The 22500-nt window shown below is 38.2% G+C and overlaps 2 protein-coding genes across 3 annotated transcripts in view; both read right to left on the bottom strand.

Moving 5' to 3' along the window:
* LOC133544385 (rho GTPase-activating protein 20-like) overlaps positions 1-10960 on the bottom strand; it is a 30929-nt gene extending 19969 nt beyond the window's left edge. Inside the window, exons 1-7 of the mRNA XM_061889637.1 lie at positions 10554-10960; positions 4993-5078; positions 3168-3341; positions 2943-3092; positions 2809-2850; positions 2649-2733; positions 742-819 (exon numbers count right to left, since the gene is read on the bottom strand). Coding sequence (XP_061745621.1) covers positions 742-819; positions 2649-2733; positions 2809-2850; positions 2943-3092; positions 3168-3341; positions 4993-5078; positions 10554-10625 — 687 coding nt within the window. The 5' untranslated portion in view covers positions 10626-10960. The remainder of the gene's footprint in view (positions 1-741; positions 820-2648; positions 2734-2808; positions 2851-2942; positions 3093-3167; positions 3342-4992; positions 5079-10553) is intronic.
* Positions 10961-19556: 8596 nt separating this feature from the next.
* LOC133544380 (paraspeckle component 1-like) overlaps positions 19557-22500 on the bottom strand; it is a 27387-nt gene continuing 24443 nt past the window's right edge. For both annotated transcript variants that reach the window (XM_061889626.1, XM_061889627.1), the window contains exons 9-10: positions 22484-22500; positions 19557-19925 (exon numbers count right to left, since the gene is read on the bottom strand). The exon at positions 22484-22500 is cut by the window's right edge and continues 123 nt beyond it. In XM_061889626.1, coding sequence (XP_061745610.1) covers positions 19743-19925; positions 22484-22500 — 200 coding nt within the window. In that variant the 3' untranslated portion in view covers positions 19557-19742. The remainder of the gene's footprint in view (positions 19926-22483) is intronic.

Genomic DNA, 22500 nt, shown 5'->3' with positions numbered 1-22500 from the left:
GGTGCCCTCACAAACACGCAGAAATCCCCAAAATTCCTAAATTTAATAACCATATTGTGACAAAAATAAACACTTAAAAACAAAGTCCACTGACATTACATTAACTTTAGCAGAGGAACGGCTCACGAGAGGAGAGAAAGTAGCAGACGGAGGGGGAGAATGGATGGGGACGGGTGCATGTATGTGCTCTTGGAAGAGACACCACTGAACGGGAGCTCATCTTCACCTCTGCTGTGAAATAAGTCCGCTTTGGCATTTTTTCTAGAAAAGTCCATTCTCATCATAATTAAAAACTTGCTGTGGTCTGAAATCGGCTTTCTCAATCCCTTTAAAACGAGCAAACACAAAATGAATGAATTAAGCGTTCGTGGTTCGCATTTTGTTTTGATTGATTGAGACTTTTATTAGTAGATTGCACAGTACAGTACATATTCTGTACAATTGACCACTAAATGGTAACAACCAAATAAGTTTTTCAACTTGTTTAAGTCGGGGTCCACGTTAATCAATTCATGGTAATGGTGCGCTCTAAAAGTTTGTAAACCAAAAACTTTGTGAATGGAGGGGTATATTTTTGTAGCAGCCTAATGAGAATCAGTTCATCTATAAATATTTCTGAATGAACTTGTCATCTTTATTGTTACTTTACAAATGGCTATAAATATCTCAATCCGTATTTGAAAGTTGATGGTTGAGTCAGAGCCGCTGAAGAGGTGTAAGATTAGTTGCACCGCTACTCACAATGATGCTAAACTGCTGCAGGGCCAGTCGGATCACTTCAGCGGTGGAATCCGAGTTACTGACTGGCAAAGTCTTGGTCTGATCGGGGGAGAAAGAAGGTGCACAATGTTACACACAAACAGGTGTCACTACACGCTTGTACACTGCAAATGATCTGCCATTAGTTCAGATTTAAACTTATTTCTATAAATGGCCCTATTTTTAAGAGCAATTTACTTATTTGTAGGCATTGACTAGTTTAAATTTTAGCATGAATAAAATATATTTTGGGCAGCACGGTGAAACAGGGGTTAGTGCATGTGCCTCACAATACAAAGGTCCTGAGTGGTCCTGAGTTCAATCCCGGGGTCGGTTTCTTTCTGTGTGGGGTTTGCATGTTCTCCCCGTGACTGCATGAGTTCCCCCCGGGTACTCCGCCAATACCATGCACCTGGGGATAGGTTGATTGGCAACACTAAATTGGCCCTAGTGTGTGAATGTGAGTGTGAATGTTGTCTGTCTATCTGTCTTGATTGATTGTTTGATTGATTCAAACTTGTATTAGTAGATTGCACAGTACAGTACATATTCCATACAATTAACCACTAAATGGTAACACCCGAATAAGTTTTTCAATTTGTTTAAGTCAAGGGCCATGTTAATCAATTCATGGCCCAGCGATGAGGTAGCGACTTGTCCAGGGTGTACACCGCCTTCCGCCCGAATGCAGCTGAGATAAACTGCAGCACCCCCCACCCCAAAAGGGACAAGCGGTAAAAAATGGATGGAAATTGATCATTATATTTTTTCTAGTGTGGTTTGAATAAATAAATAAATAAAATAATTATTCCAGTAAGATATTTTTCCCCCAATAGAAAACAGTGTTTAAAGATCCAGCAACATCTCCAAGATGCTTAATTTAAGAATTGCAAGATGAATAAAGCTTCTTTTCAGAACAAACTACCGTAAATTCTGGACTATAAGCCGCTACATTTTACCCACGCTTTTCCTTGCGGCTTATTAAAACAGTACGGCTAATTGATGGATTTTCATCGCTGACGGCCATAGTGCAAATAGTTTAAAAAAACAAACAAAGCAGACCCTGAAATTATGTGTCATTACTTTGGTGCCATCTTTTGGACGAGTTTGCTCTCAGCAGGTGCTGCAGTAACCTTCTTTTTGAGCTTTCAACCGGAAGTAGAAGTTCTGTTCCATCTTCTAGTCGTCCATAGCATTTCTACTGTATGGATTCTTCTTCATCACTCCAAACAATGTTTGTAAGTTTTAAAATAAAGCTAAAACAATTCATACTTACTAAGATGTCCCATGTGTAATGTCTGTAGGAGTGTTTTCATGCATATTTGTACGTGCTGTAGTAATGTATTCAAGCTAGCGTCGTTAGCATGAGGTAATATGCTAACACAATAACAAGAGTCTGTGTTAGTATTAATAACTTACAATGACATTATTTTTGTATTGTTTAAGTTTCACAAATTTCTCAGTAAATTCACCTAAACGTCATCGTGGAGTTATTGAGTCTGTTTAGCTGATTGGAGAGCGAGCTATCGCAGCTAGTGGGTCCATGACGACGACATCTGTTTTGTTTGATCAGCCATTTTACTGCCGTGTTACAGACACCATTTAGGAAACAGTTAAAGTATGTAAATATATCTGGGGCTTATAGTCTGGTGCAGCTAATGTACTAATATGTGGAAAAAATGTTTTTTCTTCTAAAATTTAGTGGGTGCGGAAAATACAGTACATATTTCTAGCTTAAAAGTCCTGCTAATTTCTAGATATACAAATCTTAATTCAGGATGCCTTATCAATTAAAAGATCTGTTTGTGCAGTTAGTGGATTTCACTAGTTTTTTAGTATTTTTTTCCTCAAATCTCGACTTTTTATCTTATTTTTTGCAGCGGACTCACCACAGCGTAAGTGTTGAGTCCCTTCCCATACACCCTGAGAGGGATGGTTTTAGGTTCTTCCTTCTCTTTTTCCTCTTTAATGCGCCTGCAGAAAAAAGACAATTAGTCACGTAAACGTTGGACACACCAAAACTCTATAATGTTGATAAAAGAAGTGCACCTTTTGAGGAGAGCCAGCCAGTGGTCTTTTTGTTCCACCGAGCTGCGTGACGACAGTAAAGACACAACTGACATGAAGGATGTTTGTTTTGGTTAGCAGTTAGCATGACTCGTTGCACACAAAGAGTGTCTCACCTGAACGTGGCGACAGAGTTGCAGGTGGGCCAGCCCAAGACGAAGCTCCTGTCGGGGCAGGTGCTTCCCTCACACACATCCTCCATGCAACTCGCTGTCCACATCTCGCTCACACACACCTGCGCCTTCTGTTTGAACTGGTTGGCTGACCTGGCGATGCAAATAAAATTGTATAGTTTCCCGGTCACACCAATGCATGCGGTTTTTAACCACGCTTGTGCTCACTTGGCTTTGGCGATCACCAGGATGTCTGTGAAGAGGAAGAGGTGTCTGTCCTGAGTCTGCATGCCGGTCTTCAGCTGAGTGTGCCCGTGCAGGAGAAACGACCTGTTGGGCACTTTCAGGAAGGACTGGACCAAAGAGCATGTTTCTTGGAACACGGGAACTGAGAGACTCTCTCTGGTAAAAAACAACACATGGATTTCAACACCTCCAAATTTGGTAATGAAAACTAAAACTAAGATGTACGCTACAATCAAACACCTGATGTGTAGTAAGTCTACAATCAAACACCTGATGTGTAGTAAGTCTACAATCAAACACCTGGTGTGTAGTAAGTACAATACTTGCAGTACAAACACATTGTAGGACAAGAATGGCACATTCAACTTTAATGGCAAAGACTCCTTGACTACGGCAACTAGGGGTGCAAAAAATATATATACATACATATATACATACATGCATATATACACATATACATACATACATACATATATACACATACATATATATATACACATATATATATACACACACATATATATATATATATATATATATATATACACACACATATATAAATAAATAAATATATATATATATATATATATATATATATATTAACACACACACATATATGTTCGTATACATAAACATATTACAGTACAGGCCAAAAGTTTGGACACACATTCTCCTCTTTCAATGCGTTTTCTTTATTTTCATGACTATTTACATTGTAGATTTTCACTGAAGGCATCAAAACTATGAATTAACACATGTGGAGTTCTGTACTTAACAAAACTACATTAAAATAACTGAAAACATGTTGGATATTCTATTTTCTTTAAAATAGCCACCCTTTGCTCTGATTACTTTTTCACACACTCTTGGCATTCTCTCGATGAGCTTCAAGATGTAGTCACCTAATATGGTTTTCATTTCACATCTGTGCTTGAAGCTCATCATTTTTATTCCAAATAATGCATTACAAGAGTCGCTTCGAGTCGAGAATGGTGTTGAATCGAAAATCGATTCTGAATCGAATCGTCCCCTTAAGAATTAAAATTGGATTGAATCGCGAGGTGCCCAAATACTCCAACCACTCACGGCAACACATTGAGGACAAAGTGAAATAAATGCATACTTGCATATGACACTCAGAAGTGTGAGGAAATATATAACAACCAGACAGCACAGTTATGGTTATCAGTTCACTGTTAAATGGTAAATAACAAAATAAAAAAGTTATTATTACACAAATGAATATTTATTACCACATGAACACAAAAAAGTATCGATTCACAGGTAGTGAAATGTTCTGCATTGATTAAAATGTGTAAGGTACCCAAATATGGCTGCACAAAATTTTCAGTCCATGCCTGGAGCAAGTTAACAAGGCATTAAAATACTTGCATGTACGGCATGTCTTTTGTGATCATACATTTTTGTCCAGAATGTTTTCAGGATCTACAAGAGTGGTCCCAAAGGTCGACTAGTCGATGGCGATCGGCAGGTAACCGGTAGTTGGACTGATTTATTGCAATAAAAATTGTATTTCACTTCTTCTATATTTTCACAAGTCAGGCTATTAGAGGATCAGATGCAGCCCTTAGAACTGGTTTGGCAAATCAAGACCCATATGAGAAGCAAAGTTGAGTGTTTGTGAGGACAGTTGGTCACAATCATTTGGCGCTTAGGACGAGGCAGGCGCATGTAAAGTCAAAAAGTGTCTGGTTTTTTTTTTTGCTTTATTGGGATGAATAGGAAGAATAAATAAAGAACTTCACAGCACTACATGGTCATCTGGTGTGTGTGGGAATTATTTTACCTGGAAAGCGTCTTGGACCTGGCCAGAGCCTTGCTGATGACCAAAGCAGGGGCGGACTGGCGTCGAACACTTTGGGACTTCATCCGCTAAAAGAGACAGAATGAAGGTTGCTTGAGGACTTGGTTCGGGGACTGGAATGTCGCATGTTCAAGATCCGACAAGCCGTAGTGGTTATAACAAGTTAAGCCAGACAACTGTATAACAAGTTAAGTCAGACATCTGTCCAGTGACCTGGTGTCCGTGATAGAGCCCCGCTGGAAACGGTTTATCAAAACTCAGCTAAAAAAAGGAAAGTAGTTATGTTATTTTTAAGATAATGCTGATCATTGAAGAGAATAAACTGCTGAACAGCGAATACACGTTGAATCCTTTTAATGGCCATCGTCCACTTTAAAAAAAAATTTTTTTTCCCAGAAATCCTCCTTGCAAAAGTTGCCTTATATTTACAATCGTCTTATATTCAAGTCAATAATAGCTTTGTATACAAATGTGTACAGTCGTCCCTTGACACAACACACCGCAAATATTTTGGCATTACTACATGGTTAATTATTTATTTGTTTTTAAAAAGCATATTTTTGGCTTAAATAAAAAAAACTATGCTAACAACAAAACGGCTGCTAATTTTGGCGCTATCAGTACCGCGACAATCAAGTTGTGGCAGAGCAAATATTTGATGCAATAATCGTCAACTCCTGCCTCATCAATAAAACATCTCCACATTGGTGAGACTTTGACGTGAGCAACAGCGGAAGGCGGCTGGACGCGATGCCCTACTTAATGCTAACAAAACCGCCATCAGCGCCCGTCTGGGCAATGCTAAGTGGAGATGAAGTCTTCAAAGGGAGTAGTCAGACCAATGTGGTCTTTAAATGATGCAAGGCGCTCGTCCCCACCAAGACCGCTACTACCACATCACCTTAGCCGTGCTCACCCTTTAGAGCACAGCCGTAACTTCCTGGCACTAAACTTACCGGTAGACAAACTTTATTGATCCACACTGTAGCTCAGTTTCAAAGGATGTAAAAAGGTAAGGATGGAAAGGATAATGCAGGTATTAAGTAGACTAAAAATGTACCATAGTAACAATATAAAATAACATATATGTAATATAAACATATTATATATACAGTATATAATATATACGGATATATGATTTTATTATTAAATAGTTTTTTATATATTATATACAATGTAGGGCTGGGCGATATGGCCTTTTTTTTAACATCTCGATATTTTTAGGCCATGTCACGATATATATCTCGATATTTTGCCTTAGCCTTGAATGAACACTTGATGCATATAATCACACCAGTATGATGATTCTATGTGTCTACATTAAAACATTCTTGTTCATACTGCATTAATATATGCTTGTTTTAAACTTACATGCAGAGAGGGAAATCACAACAAAGTCACCTTACCAAAACTGTATTTATTAAACAGTTATTAAGCAGTGGCACAAACATTCATGTCATTTCAAAACAGAAAGTGCAAGATTGTCAGAGACATTTTAAAACAAGCTATTAGTGCACTTTTGTGCATGATGTCACTAAGATGACGTATCAAAACAACACTAAATGAAAGAGCACTTTTTGTAGAGAACGCCACTACAATAGTTTAAAACAAATAAAGTGCACTTTTGTGCATGATGTCACACATGATATCTCAATAACTGTCCAATAAAAATAAGCTGCATAATAGGAAATCAAATGGTTGGTTACTGCGGACGTTATCTCCTTATGTCGTTCACTATTTTTTTCATATGGTGTTGATCTGGAAATGGTTGCCCTGGCATTTTGTTGGTGTGACACCGAATGGAGATGTTGACATGCGGAGTAAGCACTCTTCATTCTCTAGCAAGTGACTTTTCAAATGATGCTACATATTAGCAGTAATGCTACTTTTTGTAGCAACGCTTTTGCCCCACACTTGACAAATTATGGTTGTCTGTTCGACATATTCCCATTTGAAGCCAAACCACCGCCAGACAATGGACCCCCCGCTGTTTTTCTCGGGAATTAATTCTTCCTTTATTTGTTACCTGATTTGCACCTTCTTTCTTTCGTATTACCACTCGCACCACAGCTAACGTTACCCATGCGGCTACCGCTCTGCTCCGCAAGGGCCTGTATCTACTGTATGTAACGTATGTGAGAAGGTGCGCTTGCTGTCTGTGAGGAGAGACGAGAAAGAGTGAGAAGAGCCTGTAGTGTAATGCCAGCAGGTGAAAGCAATTGCGTGAGAATGTATACTCGGATATCCCAATAAAGTTATTTATTATATCTCACAGAGACAAACCCGCAATATATCAAGTATATCGATATATCACCCAGCCCAAATACCAATTACCATGTACAATATTACAGTATATGTAACAGCTGCAGCAAAAAAAAGGCCAGCATAAAATAGTGAGTAGATCCAGCAGAAAATATACATTATAAACAAAGAGAGGTAGCCAACATAGAAGCGGTCAGGTAATAGACAGATATCAGACAAATATCTCTATGTTTACGTTTTCACACCTTACACTATTTTCTTACACTTGATTACACATTTCTTATATATTCCTTATTTTTACACCTTCATTTTAAGATTCAACTGTTAAGTGTTCAACGTGATTTTATATATGTATTTACAGTGATTGTTTCCATTATGTTGACATTTCCTTCCTGCCTTGATAGCTGAGGGATTACAATCAGAGGAAGTAACATTCAAATAAAAATGTTTAGATTTTATACATTTTTCTGCTGGTTCTTACTTTTGATAGGCCATAAAAATATCACGAATTATAAACATCGACTGATATAAAACACTTATATCATTAAACAGTTTTCAGACATACTGTATATCGCCCAGCCTAACCATAAACACACTTCCACGTTACAAAATGAACTAGTAACCCGGTTTTACCTCAGTTCATTGTTCCCAAATCCTGAATAAATAGGGCACATTGTGCATATTTCCCCACGGGGATCATGAAGTCACATTGCAGTTGGGTTTAAACGTGGCAGGCTTGGCGTCCCATTTTTGCCCCATTTCACCAAAAGGAGTCACCCCAGCTTGACCCTTGGTCCCCACAACATCACAAAAGTATTATGTTTGGCCAGTTGTCACTCAATAATCACGAGAGCATAAACAGCCTAATGAGAATAAGTCAAACGTGTCGGCAGCCATTCTGATCCGTCGTAAGCCGTTTGTCTGGGCTACCTGTGTGTGACTCACGTCCATGCGTTTCAAAGACTTTACGCAGCACTCCACGCAAAGTGGCTGATTAGACCCTCAGCCTAGTTGAGTAATATTTCACCGACTAATATGAAGCATGCAAACACAAACAGCAGTCAGGAATGTCGACTATTGGGACAGACGGCAGCATTATTGACGTGTCGTTCAGCAAAGAAGTTTGTAACATGAGGATTACACAAAAAAAGGCTGTCGAAAGTGTGGCCGAGGGGCCATTTGCGCTCCACAGCTAATGCTCTGACGGCTAGTGGCTCATTCTAAAAATATTGTTTAAAAAATGAGGAAAAAAAGAGAAAAACAGGTGAAATCAAACACGAACAAAGTTGCAATGCTGACTCTAATAACACAAAGCTGCTATGCAGGCTGTGTTCTTCTTTACAACTCATTGCTTGAAAATAATAATTCATAAAAATCAATGTTGTTTTGAATGATTGACCTATTCAAAACTCCAGTTCTTTACACCAAATATCCCACTTTGAATTATTTCGGGGGGAAGATTTTGCATACATTAAACAAATTATTTGACAAAAAGGTCATAAAACAAACAAATTACAACAAAAATAAATGAATAAATAATAATAATAAAAACTTATGATCAACAGATAGATCTGAGGTTGATCTAGAGCAGGGGGGTCAAACTAATTTTATCTCAGGAGCCGTATGGAGAAAAATCTATTTCCATGTGGGCCGGACGGGTAAAATCATGGCATAATAAAATACAACTGCGACAACTTTAGATTGTTTTTTTGGGGGGGGGGTTTACTTCGGCCCAACATGTCATGTACATTCTGAAAATGTACATGTCACAAATAATTCTCTTGACAAAAAATTTCAAGTTTTTTAAAAATTCTGAGGAAAAAATTGGTGTAGTTTCAAAAACACCATGAAGAACCCAATGAATTTAGACTTAATCTCAGTGTATCTACAGAGAAATTCAACTTTAAGTCACAGTCTATCTTGGATTGAACAAAAAATGAAATAAAGCATAAATAAAACTTACTATAAACTACCTCATTCGTCATTTCCACATATTAATCCTGTGCTAAGCCAACAAATCATACAAACTAAGGTAGAAATTCAGGAGGGTTGAGTTATTCCCTGTCTTCTGGCATCACTGTGTATTGACAGAATTATAAAAGCTGTGCAATGTGTGAACGATTTCAACAAGCCAAAAATAAAAACATAAAAGACTGACGGTATTGCAGTAAATCTTGCATTGTTTACTTTCTTTAAATTTAAAAAAGTTTTAAATTTGTTTTGCATTGGGTTAGAAGGGGAGAAGTGGCAGCCCCGCTTTATCGGGTAACTCTTGCTTGGTATATTTGCTCGCCCCTGGTATAAACTATTTGCTTGCCTCACAGAATTTCTATTGCGACATCCAGTGGACACATTTAGAAAAGCAGTTTCTTTAATTTAAAAAGGCAGCTCAATTTTACGCAAAGAAAACTTATCTCGTGGGCCACATGTTTGACGTCACTGATCTAGAGACTTAAGTGACTTATTTTGTAACAATTGTATGAGTGGGTTGGATATATATTTTTTTAAACTGTGATTGCTCAAAAAATAATAATACAATAAAATCAATGGTGCTATGAATACCATAAGTGATTTAATTACTTAGGAGAAGAACTAATGTATTTAGAACACACTGCTGTAAGCTGTAAAAATCTAAAACATTTTTGAGAACAGGAAGTATGTGTTAGTAATTGCTATGAAGTGAAAAAGGGGCAGGATAGATGAGCATTGCTTCTTCCTACTCCTTTTTAGACATGTTTTAAAGAAAATGCGTCGAATATGTGATGTATCATATTGATACTGTATACATGTTCCAAATACATTTCAACCAACCAACCAATTACTGACCAATTGATGGCTCCAATTACTTCACATCAAATAGTCCAGTTTGACATTTTTGGGGTGAAAAAGATTGCATATTTGATGTTTTTCCCCCAAAAATATTTTTTTGACAAAAAGAACATAAAACACTTTATGTACTTTATATCGACAGAGATTTGAAGTTGACAAAAATAATAATCTATGACTTATTTTTTCTATTTTAATGACTGAGATCCTTCGGGGACCCAACTTAAAGAGAGCCCTAAAATAATATATATATATATTGTATAGGTTTTGAAAATGACAAATATCAAAATGGCCCCCGTATGCTTTGATTTTTCAGTGGAAAACGTTTAGACACCCCTAAATAATAATAGCATTATGGTGGTGGTGATCACACATTCTAACAATTAAAAAAATATATTTGGGACAAACAATCACAATATTGAACAAAATACAACTTTTAAAAAAATGAACTATACCCGTCTGTTGTCGCTTTTTTCTGCGGCCCGGCTCAGTCTGTCCTGTTGATGCTGAGGAGACATGTTGTCCATCCGGCCTCCAGACACCAGCTCAGTGTCCAGCTGCCCTCAAAACAACTAATCCCATTAATGAGATCCGGGAGAATGCACACGTGTTGGAACTAGTAACTTTTCAGCCTGTTGATAGAATAGCACGCACACACACGCCTGTCGAGGACTGGGATTTGTAAATGGTTCAAGCGAATCGGCATCAGCGAGGAAAGTGTCAGTGCAAGCACACACCTCTTGTGTGGATTAGCAGTTTTTGTGCCACCTCTTAATGCAACTACGCTCGGCGCAGAGGCGGCGCCAGACCGCAGGCGAGGAAAAGTTGGCTCTATTTTTAGAACCTTTGTTAACTTGTTGGAACACACAAACAAGAGAGAGGGTTGCTACGTCAACAAAACACAGATTATCTAAATTTTACATTAAATAATCAGTTTGTCAGCATTTGGAATCATGTCAGTTTGTGAACGCTTTTCTGGATTTAGGATCTTTAAGAAGAGAACACCTGTCATTTACAACAGTGGTCCCCAACCTTTTTGTATCCGCGGACCGGTCAACGCTTAATAATTTGTCCCGCGGCCCGGGGGGGTGTCCTTTTTTATTATTTTCTTTTTTTTTAATTCTTTGTCATGAAAAAGGGACGTTTTTGTCATGAAAAAGGGAGCTTTTTGTGGTTGGTGCACTATTTGTAAGTGTATATTGTGTTTTTTATGTTGATTTAATAAAAATAAAAAATATATATATATTTTTATTTTATTTTTTTTTTTTTATAAAAAATTCTTCTGCGGCCCGGTACCAATCGGGCCACGGCCCGGTGGTTGGGGACCACTGATTTACAACACTTTACAGGCTAAGGAGCCCAGTATTTAAGCCACAACTAGTATATTTAAATAAAAATAAAAAAATAAAAAAATATATATATAAATATTATATAAAATTACATATTATATATATATATTTCATATATTTTAATAAATATATAAAATACATATATAAAATATATATATTAAATATATATAATATATATCATATTATATATATTTAATATATTTTTTTTAAATATATATTTTTACATATACTATCCGCACCTAACCTGTAACACGGCAGTAAAACGGCTGATGAAACAAAACAGAAGTCATCGTCATTGACCCACTATGTGCGCAAGCTAGCTCTCCAATTAGCTAAACAGACTCAATAACTCCACATTGACATTTAGGTGAATTTACTGAGGAATTTGTGGAACTGAAACAATACAAAAAGAATGCCGTTGTAAGTTAATAACACTAAAACAGGCACTTGTAAACGTGTTAGCATATTAGCTAATGTTAACGACGCTAGCTTTATTACATTACGATAGCGCGTACAAATATGCATGAAAACACTCCTACAGACATCACACATGAGACGGTTTAGTGACTATAAATAGTTTTAGATATATTGTTAAACCTACAAACGTTGCTTAGAGTGATGAACGAAGAATCCATACGAGTAGAAATGCTGTAGACCAATAGTAGACGAAACGGGACATACTTTTGGTTCAAGGCACAAAACAGGAAATACATTTTCAACACAAATCACCTGCAGTGAGCAAATTCGTCCAAAAGATGGCGACATAGCACAAACGTTAATACACCTTTTCAGTGTCTCTGTCGGTGCTTCATGAAAACTAATATAAAACATCACGGCCATTAGCAAAGACAAAAACATAAATTAGCCGCATAGGGAAAAAAAGGGCTTATAGTCCGAAAAATACGGTAGAAAAAAAATAAGCCGGCGAAAGAACTTTGATGTGTTTTGAATGCTATACTTCCATCCACTTTATTCACGTTATTGCCCCAAAAATCGATTGTGCTCCAGGAAAATAACCGAAGTGGGACATAAACTGGGCTAAAGCCAAACCAGGCCAGAAAGTGTTCCTTCCCCAAATTGGCCACAATCAGCTCGGTTAAAAGTGGATCACTAGAATGATTACTTTCCCTCATGTTGATAATGAGCAGCCTTGGGCGCGGCAGAGAAAAGGAACAACACACTTTTGTTACGATCCACTCACAGTGGCTTGTTATGATTTACTCAGTGTGGCTGCAAACCTAACTTGGGGGCCGTTTGGTAATATCAAGTGAAATGGTGCCTTCAAAATGTTTGCGTGTGTGTATGGATATGTGTGTGTACCTGCTTGTGGAAAACATCACTGGAGAACATCTAGAAAAGCCCTGTGAGAGACGAGAAAGAAAATACATGTCAAGCAACAAGATGCTTTTTCATATTATAAGGTTACTGTTATGAAAATGTCAATGATAATAATTATTTGTTTAGATTAATCGTTTTAATTAACAGGGCGACTGCGAAGGTGCGACAGGGTGGTCGTAAAAAATTTTTTTTATATTTCACCTGCAATTTCTCCACAAAAGTAAATGTCTGGGTTCTAGAATGGAAGTGACATGGCCAACCAGCCTTCTGTACCTTGCAGGTTTGAAATAAAAACATGAATGAATCAACCTACTGTTTCAATATAATAATCCTGGCATTTATGATAGCTAGCTATTCGCTCTCAAGTTGCCAACTAGCGATTAAAAGCGCACCACTTGCCAGCTAGCAATTAGCGGCGTCCCTGTTGCCAGCCAGCGGTTAGCGGGCCTAGTTGTCAGCTAGCGATTAGCACACAAGTTACTAGTTGGCGATTAACGCGCTAGTTGCCACTTAGCAACCAGCAACGCTAGTTGCCAGTTAGAGATTAGCGCATTAGTGGCCAGCTAACGATTAGCGCACCTCTTGTCAGTTAGAAATTAGCAGCCCTAATTTCCTGCTAGCAATTAGTGCACTAATGGCCAGCTAGCGGCCCTAGTTGCCAGCTAGCGTTTAACTCACTAGTTGCCAGGTAGTGATTAACGGCTCTAGTTACCTGCTCTGGATTTAGTTGCCAGCTTAGTGATTAGCGGCTCGAGTTGCCAGCTAGTAATTAGCGCACTAGTTGCCACCAACAATTCAGCGACCCTTTTGCCAGTTAGGAGTTAGCGCACCGGTTGCCGTCTGGCTATTAACGCACTAGTTGTCAGCTAGCCATTAACGCACTAGTTGCCAGTTAGCAATTAGCACACTAGTTGCCAACTAGTGGTTAGCGTACCAGATGCCACTTAGCATTTAGCAGCCCTAGTTGCCAGCTAGATATTTAGTAGTCTGCTAGCGATTGGCAGCGCTATACTTAACTATTTGAGTATTTCAAGTATTGCACAGGTACCTTTCGGACCAGTTTAATTTAGATATTTCAGACGATATAATCCAGAAATAAAAACATGAAATAAGGACAAACATGTGGACAGAGAGGCTGACCATATTCTGAAATCCCAAAAAGAGGACACATATATGCGTGCCGAGGCGGGCAGCACGCCAAGGCCAGAACTAGGTGAACATTTGCCACTGTTTCTCGAACTTGCTATATAAATAATATATTTATTTAAATAAAGCATTTTTTCTCCTCTGTTGACAGCAGTATTGGCGCTAGGGAATTTTCCAAATGGGGTCTCAGTGACCCCATCAAGTCAGAAAAATGGGGTCCCACAGTAAATTTTTGGGGTCCTACTATTTTGTAAGTGTTTTGAAAAAATATATAAACATATGCATTATACTGTTATATCTCACATTCTATAATGTGTTTTGGAAAAAGGTTGTCATAAATGTTATTTAATTCATTAAAAAAAAATAATAAAAAAAGAAAACAAATTTGTATACATATGTAAATGTATTGGCGACTTGTCCAGGGTGTACCCCGCCTTCCGCCCGATTGTAGCTGAGATAGGCGCCAGCGCCCCCCCGCGACCCCAAAAGGGAATAAGCGGTAGGAAATGGATGGATGGATGTGAATGTATTCAGTTATAAACATTCATTCAGTTTCTTCTTTCCTTCATAGATCTAAACTTTACCGCTACTGGAAGTTTTTTTATATGTTTTTTATTTAATGTGAAGTGAATTATATTTATATAGCACATTTGTCTAGTGACTCAAAGTGCTTTTACATTGTGAATAACAATAAATAAGTTGTAGGTGTATTTATTTCGGTATAAACGTGTAAAAATTGTTTTGCTTCGGACGTGAAATGATGATAATGGTGTGCAAGGACATTCATGCATTTTATATTTAACGCTTAAATCTCTGGAGTCTACATCAACTGAAGATCTATTCCTCATTTCAAAATGTTTTAGTTTTTTTATGTATGCCAAACGAAACTATGTTTTAATGGCAAACACAAAAAATATGCTAAATCTTCCACCAAAAATATATCCCAAAGTGGAATATTTGATGTGAAGTAATCAGAACCTTGGATAGGTCAGTAATTCATAATAACATTGATTTTGATTCAATATTGTTTTGAGCAATGACAGGTTGAAAGAAAAAAAAAGCTTTGTTTTATTAGTCAACATTGTAACTTTTTTCTAAATTACATTTCAGCTTTAAGCTTTTTTATTTCACTTTTGTTTATTTTAATAGTATTTTTAGAATGTGCCGTGGGCCTTTAAAACGTTAGCTGGGGGTCGCAAATGGCCTCCGGGGCACACTTGTGACAACCCGGTTATAGATAATAAAAAAGTAATCTAATAAATCTTTTTTATTTTTATTAAAAAATATATTTTTTTTTTCATGAGGGAACTATCCTGAAGGAATCAATAAAGTACTATCTATCGATAAAAAGCAGAGACTGGCGACGCATGTGCCTTTATCACAACTCTCTCGCTCTCTGTCTCTGCCCCTCCCTCACGAATGATGCTGTGTGTGCACACCTTCACAATTTGTTGTTTTTAACCCTTTCTTAAATGCCTACTGAAATGAGATTTTCTTATTGAAACGGGGATAGCAGCTCCATTCTATGTGTCATACTTGATCATTTCGCGATATTGCCATATTTTTGCTGAAAGGATTTAGTATAGAACATCGACGATAAAGTTAGCAACTTTTGGTCGCTAATTAAAAAGCCTTGCCTGTACCGGAAGTAGCAGACGATGTGCGCGTGATGTCACGGGTTGTAGAGCTCCTCACATTATTTATAATGTGAGCCTCCAGCAGCAAGAGCTATTTGGACCCAGAAAGCGACAATTTCACCATTAATTTGAGCGAGGATGAAAGATTTGTGGATGAGGAAAGTTAGAGTGAACAACTAGAAAAAAAATTAAATAAATAAAAGGCGATTGCACAGTGGGAGCAATTCAGATGTTTTTAGACACATTTACTATGATAATTCCGGGAAATCCCTTATCTGCCTATTGTGTTGCTAGTGTTTTAGTGAGATTATATGGTACCTTTACATGGGGCGGTATAGCTCGGTCGGTAGAGCAGCCGTGCCAGCAACTTGAGGGTTGCAGGTTCGATCCCCGCTTCCACCATCCTAGTCACTGCCGTTGTGTCCTTGGGCAAGACACTTGACCCACCTGCTCCCAGTGCCACCCACACTGGTTTAAATGTAAAAATTAGATATTGGGTTTCACTATGTAAAGCGCTTTGAGTCACTAGAGAAAGAGCGCTATATAAATATATTTCACTTCACTTCACTACCTTAAAGTCGGAGGGGTGTGGCCACGGGTGTGTTGACGCCAGAGTCTCTGAAGTCACGAAACTGCAGCAGGACAGAAGCTCCGCTGATCTCCGGTAAGAGCCGATGTTTTACCACAATTTTCTCACCGAAAACTGCCGGTTGACATGTAGTCGGGATCCATGTTCGCTTGACCGTTCTGTTCCATAGAAAAAGCTTCACCTCCGGGAATTTTAAACAAGGAAACACTGTGTATTTGTGGGGCTAAAGGCTAAAAGCTTCCCACCTCCATCTTTCTACTTTGACTTCTCCATTATTAATTGAACAAATTGCAAAAGATTCAGCAACACAGATGTCCAGAATACTGTGTAATTATGTGATTAAAGCAAACTACTTATAGCTTGGCTCGGGCTGGAAAATAATGTCCGCTACAACCCGAGACGTCAAACGCACGCGTCATCATACTGCGACGTTTTCAACACGACACTTCGTGGGAAATTTAAAATTGCAATTTAGTTAACTAAGAAAGCCATATTGGCATGTAATGCAATGTTAATATTTCATCATTGATATATAAACTATTGGACTGCGTGGTCGGTAGTATTAGGTTTCAGTAGGCCTTTAACCCTGAACGTACATTAAAAATACACGCAACCCTAACTCAAAATGCAGGACTTTTGAGACATTTAAGAAACTCCGCCCGAACAGCCCCGCAAAAGAGTACACGTCCGGGGAAAAGAGGACGTATGGTCAGTCTAACATTATGCCAGCTTTACTGCCAAAGGTGAAATAACTTAAACCATGTTTTATATTCTTGTTTAGGCCCAGGAGCCTCGGTTTGGGGATCCTGGGCCTGGATTGATTGATTAATTCTTTTATTAGTAGATTGCACAGTTCAGTACATATTCCGTACCATTGACCACTAAATGGTAACACCTGAATACGTTTTTCAACTTGTTTAAGTCTGGGTCCCCGTTAATCAATTCATGGAAAACGTAGAAGTAGTAGTGGGTAGTAGTAGTTTAATAGAAAACATATTACAAATAAATGTCAGTATCTGTCTCTATTATACGTTTGTGACCGTGACAAGTGCACATTTACGCCATTAATGCACTTGTTCAAAAGACCCGCGAATGTTGTGTCCCGCCCTTCACCCACTTCAAACTAAGCACATGCAGAGAAAAAAGGACGACGCCAATTGATTTCGGAGTCAATTATGGTCTCGCTTACCTGTTTAACATCACTACGGTGACCATTTTGTCCGTTTTTTAAACATTCTTTCGTTCGTTGACGTTTCTTGTTGATGGTTACAGTGGACATGCACGTGTGTATCAGACAGCCAATCAACGGAGAGTCACGTGTGTGACAGACAGCCAATCATCGGAAAGTCACGTGTGCACCAGACAGCCAATCAAACCCCACAAATTGTGTTACAGCGTTTAATTGTGTATTGTTACAAATATAGACATTTATTTGTTAAATCTGTACCTAATAAACCACGGCTAGTAATATATTCTAGCCGTTGGTGGTGTTATTTTGTTTGCAGAAATATATATATATTTTGAGGCAGCAATTGTAAATCAGAATCTACGTTAAAGAGAGCCGGATTTTGAAGAGCCGTTTCTTTTAAGGAGCCGTTCAGTAGACTCGCTCGTTGATATAGTTTTGTATAACTGATTTTTTTTTTTTCAAGGAAACTAACACTGTAAATGTAGATTAGAATAATTCAATTCAAACACAATATTATTCTATTGGTGGGAATTATTCTGAAACCCATCCATCCATCCATTTCTACCGCTTATTCCCTTTTGGGGTCACGGGGGGGCGCTGATGCCTATCTCCGCTACAAACAGGCAGAAGGCTCTGTACACCCTGGACAAGTCGCCACCTCATCGCAGGACCAACACATATAGACAGACAACATTCACACACTAGGGCCAATTTAGTGTTGCCAATCAACCTATCCCCAGGTGCATGTCTTTGGAAGTGGGACATTGGCTATATATTTTTTATTTTTTGCTGTATTTTCCATTGTAAACATTCCATAAGGCGTCGCCGACATATTTCCATGCTTTGGCAATGACATCATCCCTCACTTAAGAAAATGTGTATCATTTAAACCAGTGGTTCTCAACCTTTTTTCAGTGATGTACCCCCTGTGAACATTTTTTTAATTCAAGTACCCCCTAATCTGAGCGAAGCATTTTTGGTTGAAAAAAAGGGATAAAGAAGTAAAATACAGCACTATGTCATCAGTTTCTGATTTATTAAATTGTATAACAGTGCAAAATATTGCTCATTTGCAGTGGTCTTCCTTGAACTATTTGGAAAAAAAAGATATAAAAATAACTAAAAACTTGTTGAAACATAAACAAGTGATTCAATTATAAATAAAGATTTCTACACATAGAAGTAATCATCAACTTAAAGTGCCCTCTTTGGGGATTGTAATAGAGATCCATCTGGATTCATGAACTTAATTCTAAACATTTCTTCACAAAAAAAAAAAATCTTTAACATCAATATTTATGGTCCATGTCCACAAAAAATCTAGCTGTCAACACTGAATATTGCTTTGTTGCATTTCTTTTTCACAGTTTATGGACTTACATTCATATTTTGTTGAAGTATTATTCAATAAATATATTTATCAAGGATTTTTGAATTGCTGCTATTTTTAGAATATTTGAAAGAAATCTCACGCACCCCTTGGCATACCTTCAAGTACCCCCAGGGGTACGCGTACCCCCATTTGAGAACCACTGATTTAAACAATATAGAAAAAAATACACAAGCAGTTGATAAGAAAAAAATGCATTAATGAATATAAAAAGTAAAAATAAAACTACAATAAATATTAGGACATTATAAAAAATGTGATAATTCTACTCCTTAGAATAATGAACCTGAAAAGTAAAACCAAAATATGAATAAAATAAAATACAAATAAAAATTCCTTTAAAAAAGGTAATCCAAATGCTGTTTCCTTGGACTTATTTTCCTATTCAGTTTGCAGTTGGGTGCCACTGTGTGTGCAGAACAAGCAATCGGTGACACTAAATTTGCATGTGCATAAAAAACACCTTTCAAACGAAAATCTATTCTCGTTTACTTCAAAAAGACTCGATTCATTTGCGAACGTCACATCTCATCTCTAATCTACTTTTGGAAAATGGGGTCAACGCAATAAGAAACACTCATCTAATACGGTGCACGTTTGAAAGTGCTGAAACACATCTTACAAAATGTTTGATTATTTTGACAAAAGAAATATGCTCAAACTACAAATGTGCAAAATTCATAATTAAAGGTGTAAAAAGCCAGACCACATCCAACTGTAACAGGATTAAACGTGACAAACGACTATTGTTGCTGCTTGCCTATACAACCAAAAAAGTGTCCCATTGCTGAGCTTGTAAGATAGTTTACGCCACATCACGCTCAATGCACAGAGACAGTTTATTGTAGAAAAACAATGTGGCTTGGACTAGTTCTAAAAGCCTGACGTGGTAGACTGAAATGCACAAAATAAAAAGTAGACTATGCAGAGCATAGCAGTAACTAAAAAATAAAGCAATCAGCACACGTTTCAGGGAAAAGTAGATGAACATGAAGTCTATATGAGGTCAGTACCGCCGTCGCTTGTTATTTGGTCCATCAAACACTCCTTCTACAGGACTTCCCTGTCCAAATCCTGGTGCTGGCCCAGTAGGAGGGCCTGTTGGTGCCGACTGCTGTTGCTGCTGCTTCGGTGACTCTACTTCTACTCGCCCTGTTAGCAATCCAGCTGGCGGATATCTATCTCCTCGCTACAGCGTCGAGGTTGGGATCCACAATTTGAACACGGCAGCAAATGAGGGCGTGGGTCCAGTAACCAGGAAAGGGACACAAGTTTGAAAAGTGTCCGTTCAAAGTTGTTTTGATCGTGTCGAGTCATCCCCATGATTAGCACACAGACGTTGGTGGAGGAAAAAAAAGACAAGAGAAACTATTAGTTTGTTTTAGATGAGCCGCACTTTCTAAAAATACTATTAAAACAAACAAAAAGCATGAAAAAGTGGAATAAAAAGGGCAGGTGAAATGTACGGAGAAAAAGTTGCAATGTTGACTCTGATAACACAAAGCTGCCATGCAATTGTTTTTTTTCCTTTAAAGCGGTCCTTGCCCCAAAAATAATAATGAATCTAAATCTATGTTGTTATGAATTGTTATTGACCTATTCAAGGCTTCAATTGCTTCACATCAACTATTACACTTTTAAATGTTTTTTTGTAAATGATTGCCTATTTTGCGTCTTTGCCGTATTAAACCCCCATCCACCCATTTTCTGCCGCTTATTCCCGTTCGGGGTCGCGGGGGGCGCTGGCGCCTATCTCAGCTACAATCGGGTGGAAGGCGGGGTACACCCTGGACAAGTCGCCACCTCATCGCAGGGCCAACACAGATAGACAGACAACATTCACACTCACATTCACACACTATTAGTGTTGCCAATCAACCTATCCCCAGGTGCAGGTCTTTGGAAGTGGGAGGAAGCCGGAGTACCCGGAGGGAACCCACGCATTCACTGGGAGAACATGCAAACTCCACACAGAAAGATCCCGAGCCTGGATTTGAACCCAGGACTGCAGCACCTTCGTATTGTGAGGCAGACGCACTAACCCCTCTGCCACCGTGAAGCCCTGCCGTATTAAAACCTAGTTAAATTAAAATAAAATTAATAAAACACAGATCTGATTTATAGCATTGAAAGTTAAAAAAATAAATACAATTATGAATTTTAAACACTTTTATGAGCAGGGCCCTTTTGGAGCCTCGATAATTTTTGTGCGATTTTTTTTTTTTACTTTAAACTGTCATTACTCATAAAAATAAAAAAATAAATGTAGGTCAATGTTGTTATAAATTATTGACCTATTTGAGGCTCCAATTGCTCCACAACAAATAAATGGGTTATACTTGTATAGCACTTTTCTACCTACAAGGTAGGGCTGGGCGATATTGGCTTTTATTAATATCGCAATATTTTTATGCCGTATCGCGATATACGATATATATCTCGATATTTTTCCTTTGCCTTGAATGAACACTTGATGCATATAATCACAGCAGTATGATTATTCTATGTGTCTAGATTAAAAGATTCTTCTTCATACTTCATTAATATACTGTATGCTTCTTTTAAACTTTCATGCACAGAGGGAAATCACAACTATGTCAATTGACCAAAACTGTATTTATTAAATACTCTTCATTCTCTCGCGGGTAACTTTTTAAATGAAAGAACAAATTAGTAGTGCTGCTACCTTTTATAGCAACGCTTCTGCTGCATACTTTGTATATTGCTGTTGTCTGCTGAATATCTTCCTGCTTGAAGCCAAACCACCGCCAGATGATGGACCCCTGCTGTTTTTTGGGGCATTAATTGTTCTTCCTCCATTTGTGATCAGTTTTGCACCTTCTCTCTCTTGTAATGTCACTCAACTCGCTCCGCTCTGCTTGCGCCTCCTGCCTCATGTAACGTTAGCCATGCTGCTACCTCTCTGCTCGGCGAGAGCGTATGACGCTACGTGCGCGACAGTATGTGACGTATGTAAGAAGGCGGGCTTGTTTTACGTCTCTGTGAGAAGGAGAGATGAGAAAAAGTGAGAAGAGCCTGTAGCTAAAAGCAACTGCATGAGAACGTATATTCGAATATCACGAAATAGTCATTTTCTATATCGCGCAGAGACAAACCCGCAATATATCGTTTGTATCGATATATCACCCAGCCCTACTTCATGGTACTAAAAGAGCTTTAACACTATTTCCACATTCACACACACTTTCACACACTGATGGCGGGAGCTGCCATGCAAGGTCCTAACCACGACCCATCAGGAGCAAGGGTGAAGTGTCTTGCTCATGGACACAACGGACGTGACGAGGTTGGTAGGGTTGGTAGAAGGATGGGGATTGAACCAGGAACCCTCGGGTTGCTGGCATGGCCACCCTCCCAACCGCCCCACGCCGTCCCCTTTTATTCCACGTTGACATTTTTTTTGGGGGGTGGGGGGGTGGCGGGACGACACGACACAACAAAGTTTGCTTGAACAAAAAGTGCATAAAATCGACAGATGGACCTGAAGTTAATCTAAAGACTTAAGTGTTGAATAAAAAAAATTGAGGGTAACCCTAAAGGTAAAAAAATATATATACAGTATATATATAAAATATCAGAATGTTTTAGAGAAAAAAATATATATTTCTCAGAAATTAATTGATCAGTTTCAGTTTTACTTTCAACTATCAAAAAACAAATCTGTAATATCTGAGTATTAATGCATGCCTAAAAGCCAAGATTTAGTTGCTTTGTCAGATACGTTACCATGTTGCCATTTTCAG

The sequence above is a fragment of the Nerophis ophidion genome, linkage group LG27 (genome assembly GCF_033978795.1).
Source record: "Nerophis ophidion isolate RoL-2023_Sa linkage group LG27, RoL_Noph_v1.0, whole genome shotgun sequence".
Taxonomy (NCBI): Eukaryota; Metazoa; Chordata; class Actinopteri; order Syngnathiformes; family Syngnathidae; genus Nerophis; species Nerophis ophidion.
Note: the sequence above shows the minus strand (reverse complement) of the source record. Positions and strands in the feature narration are given on the sequence as shown.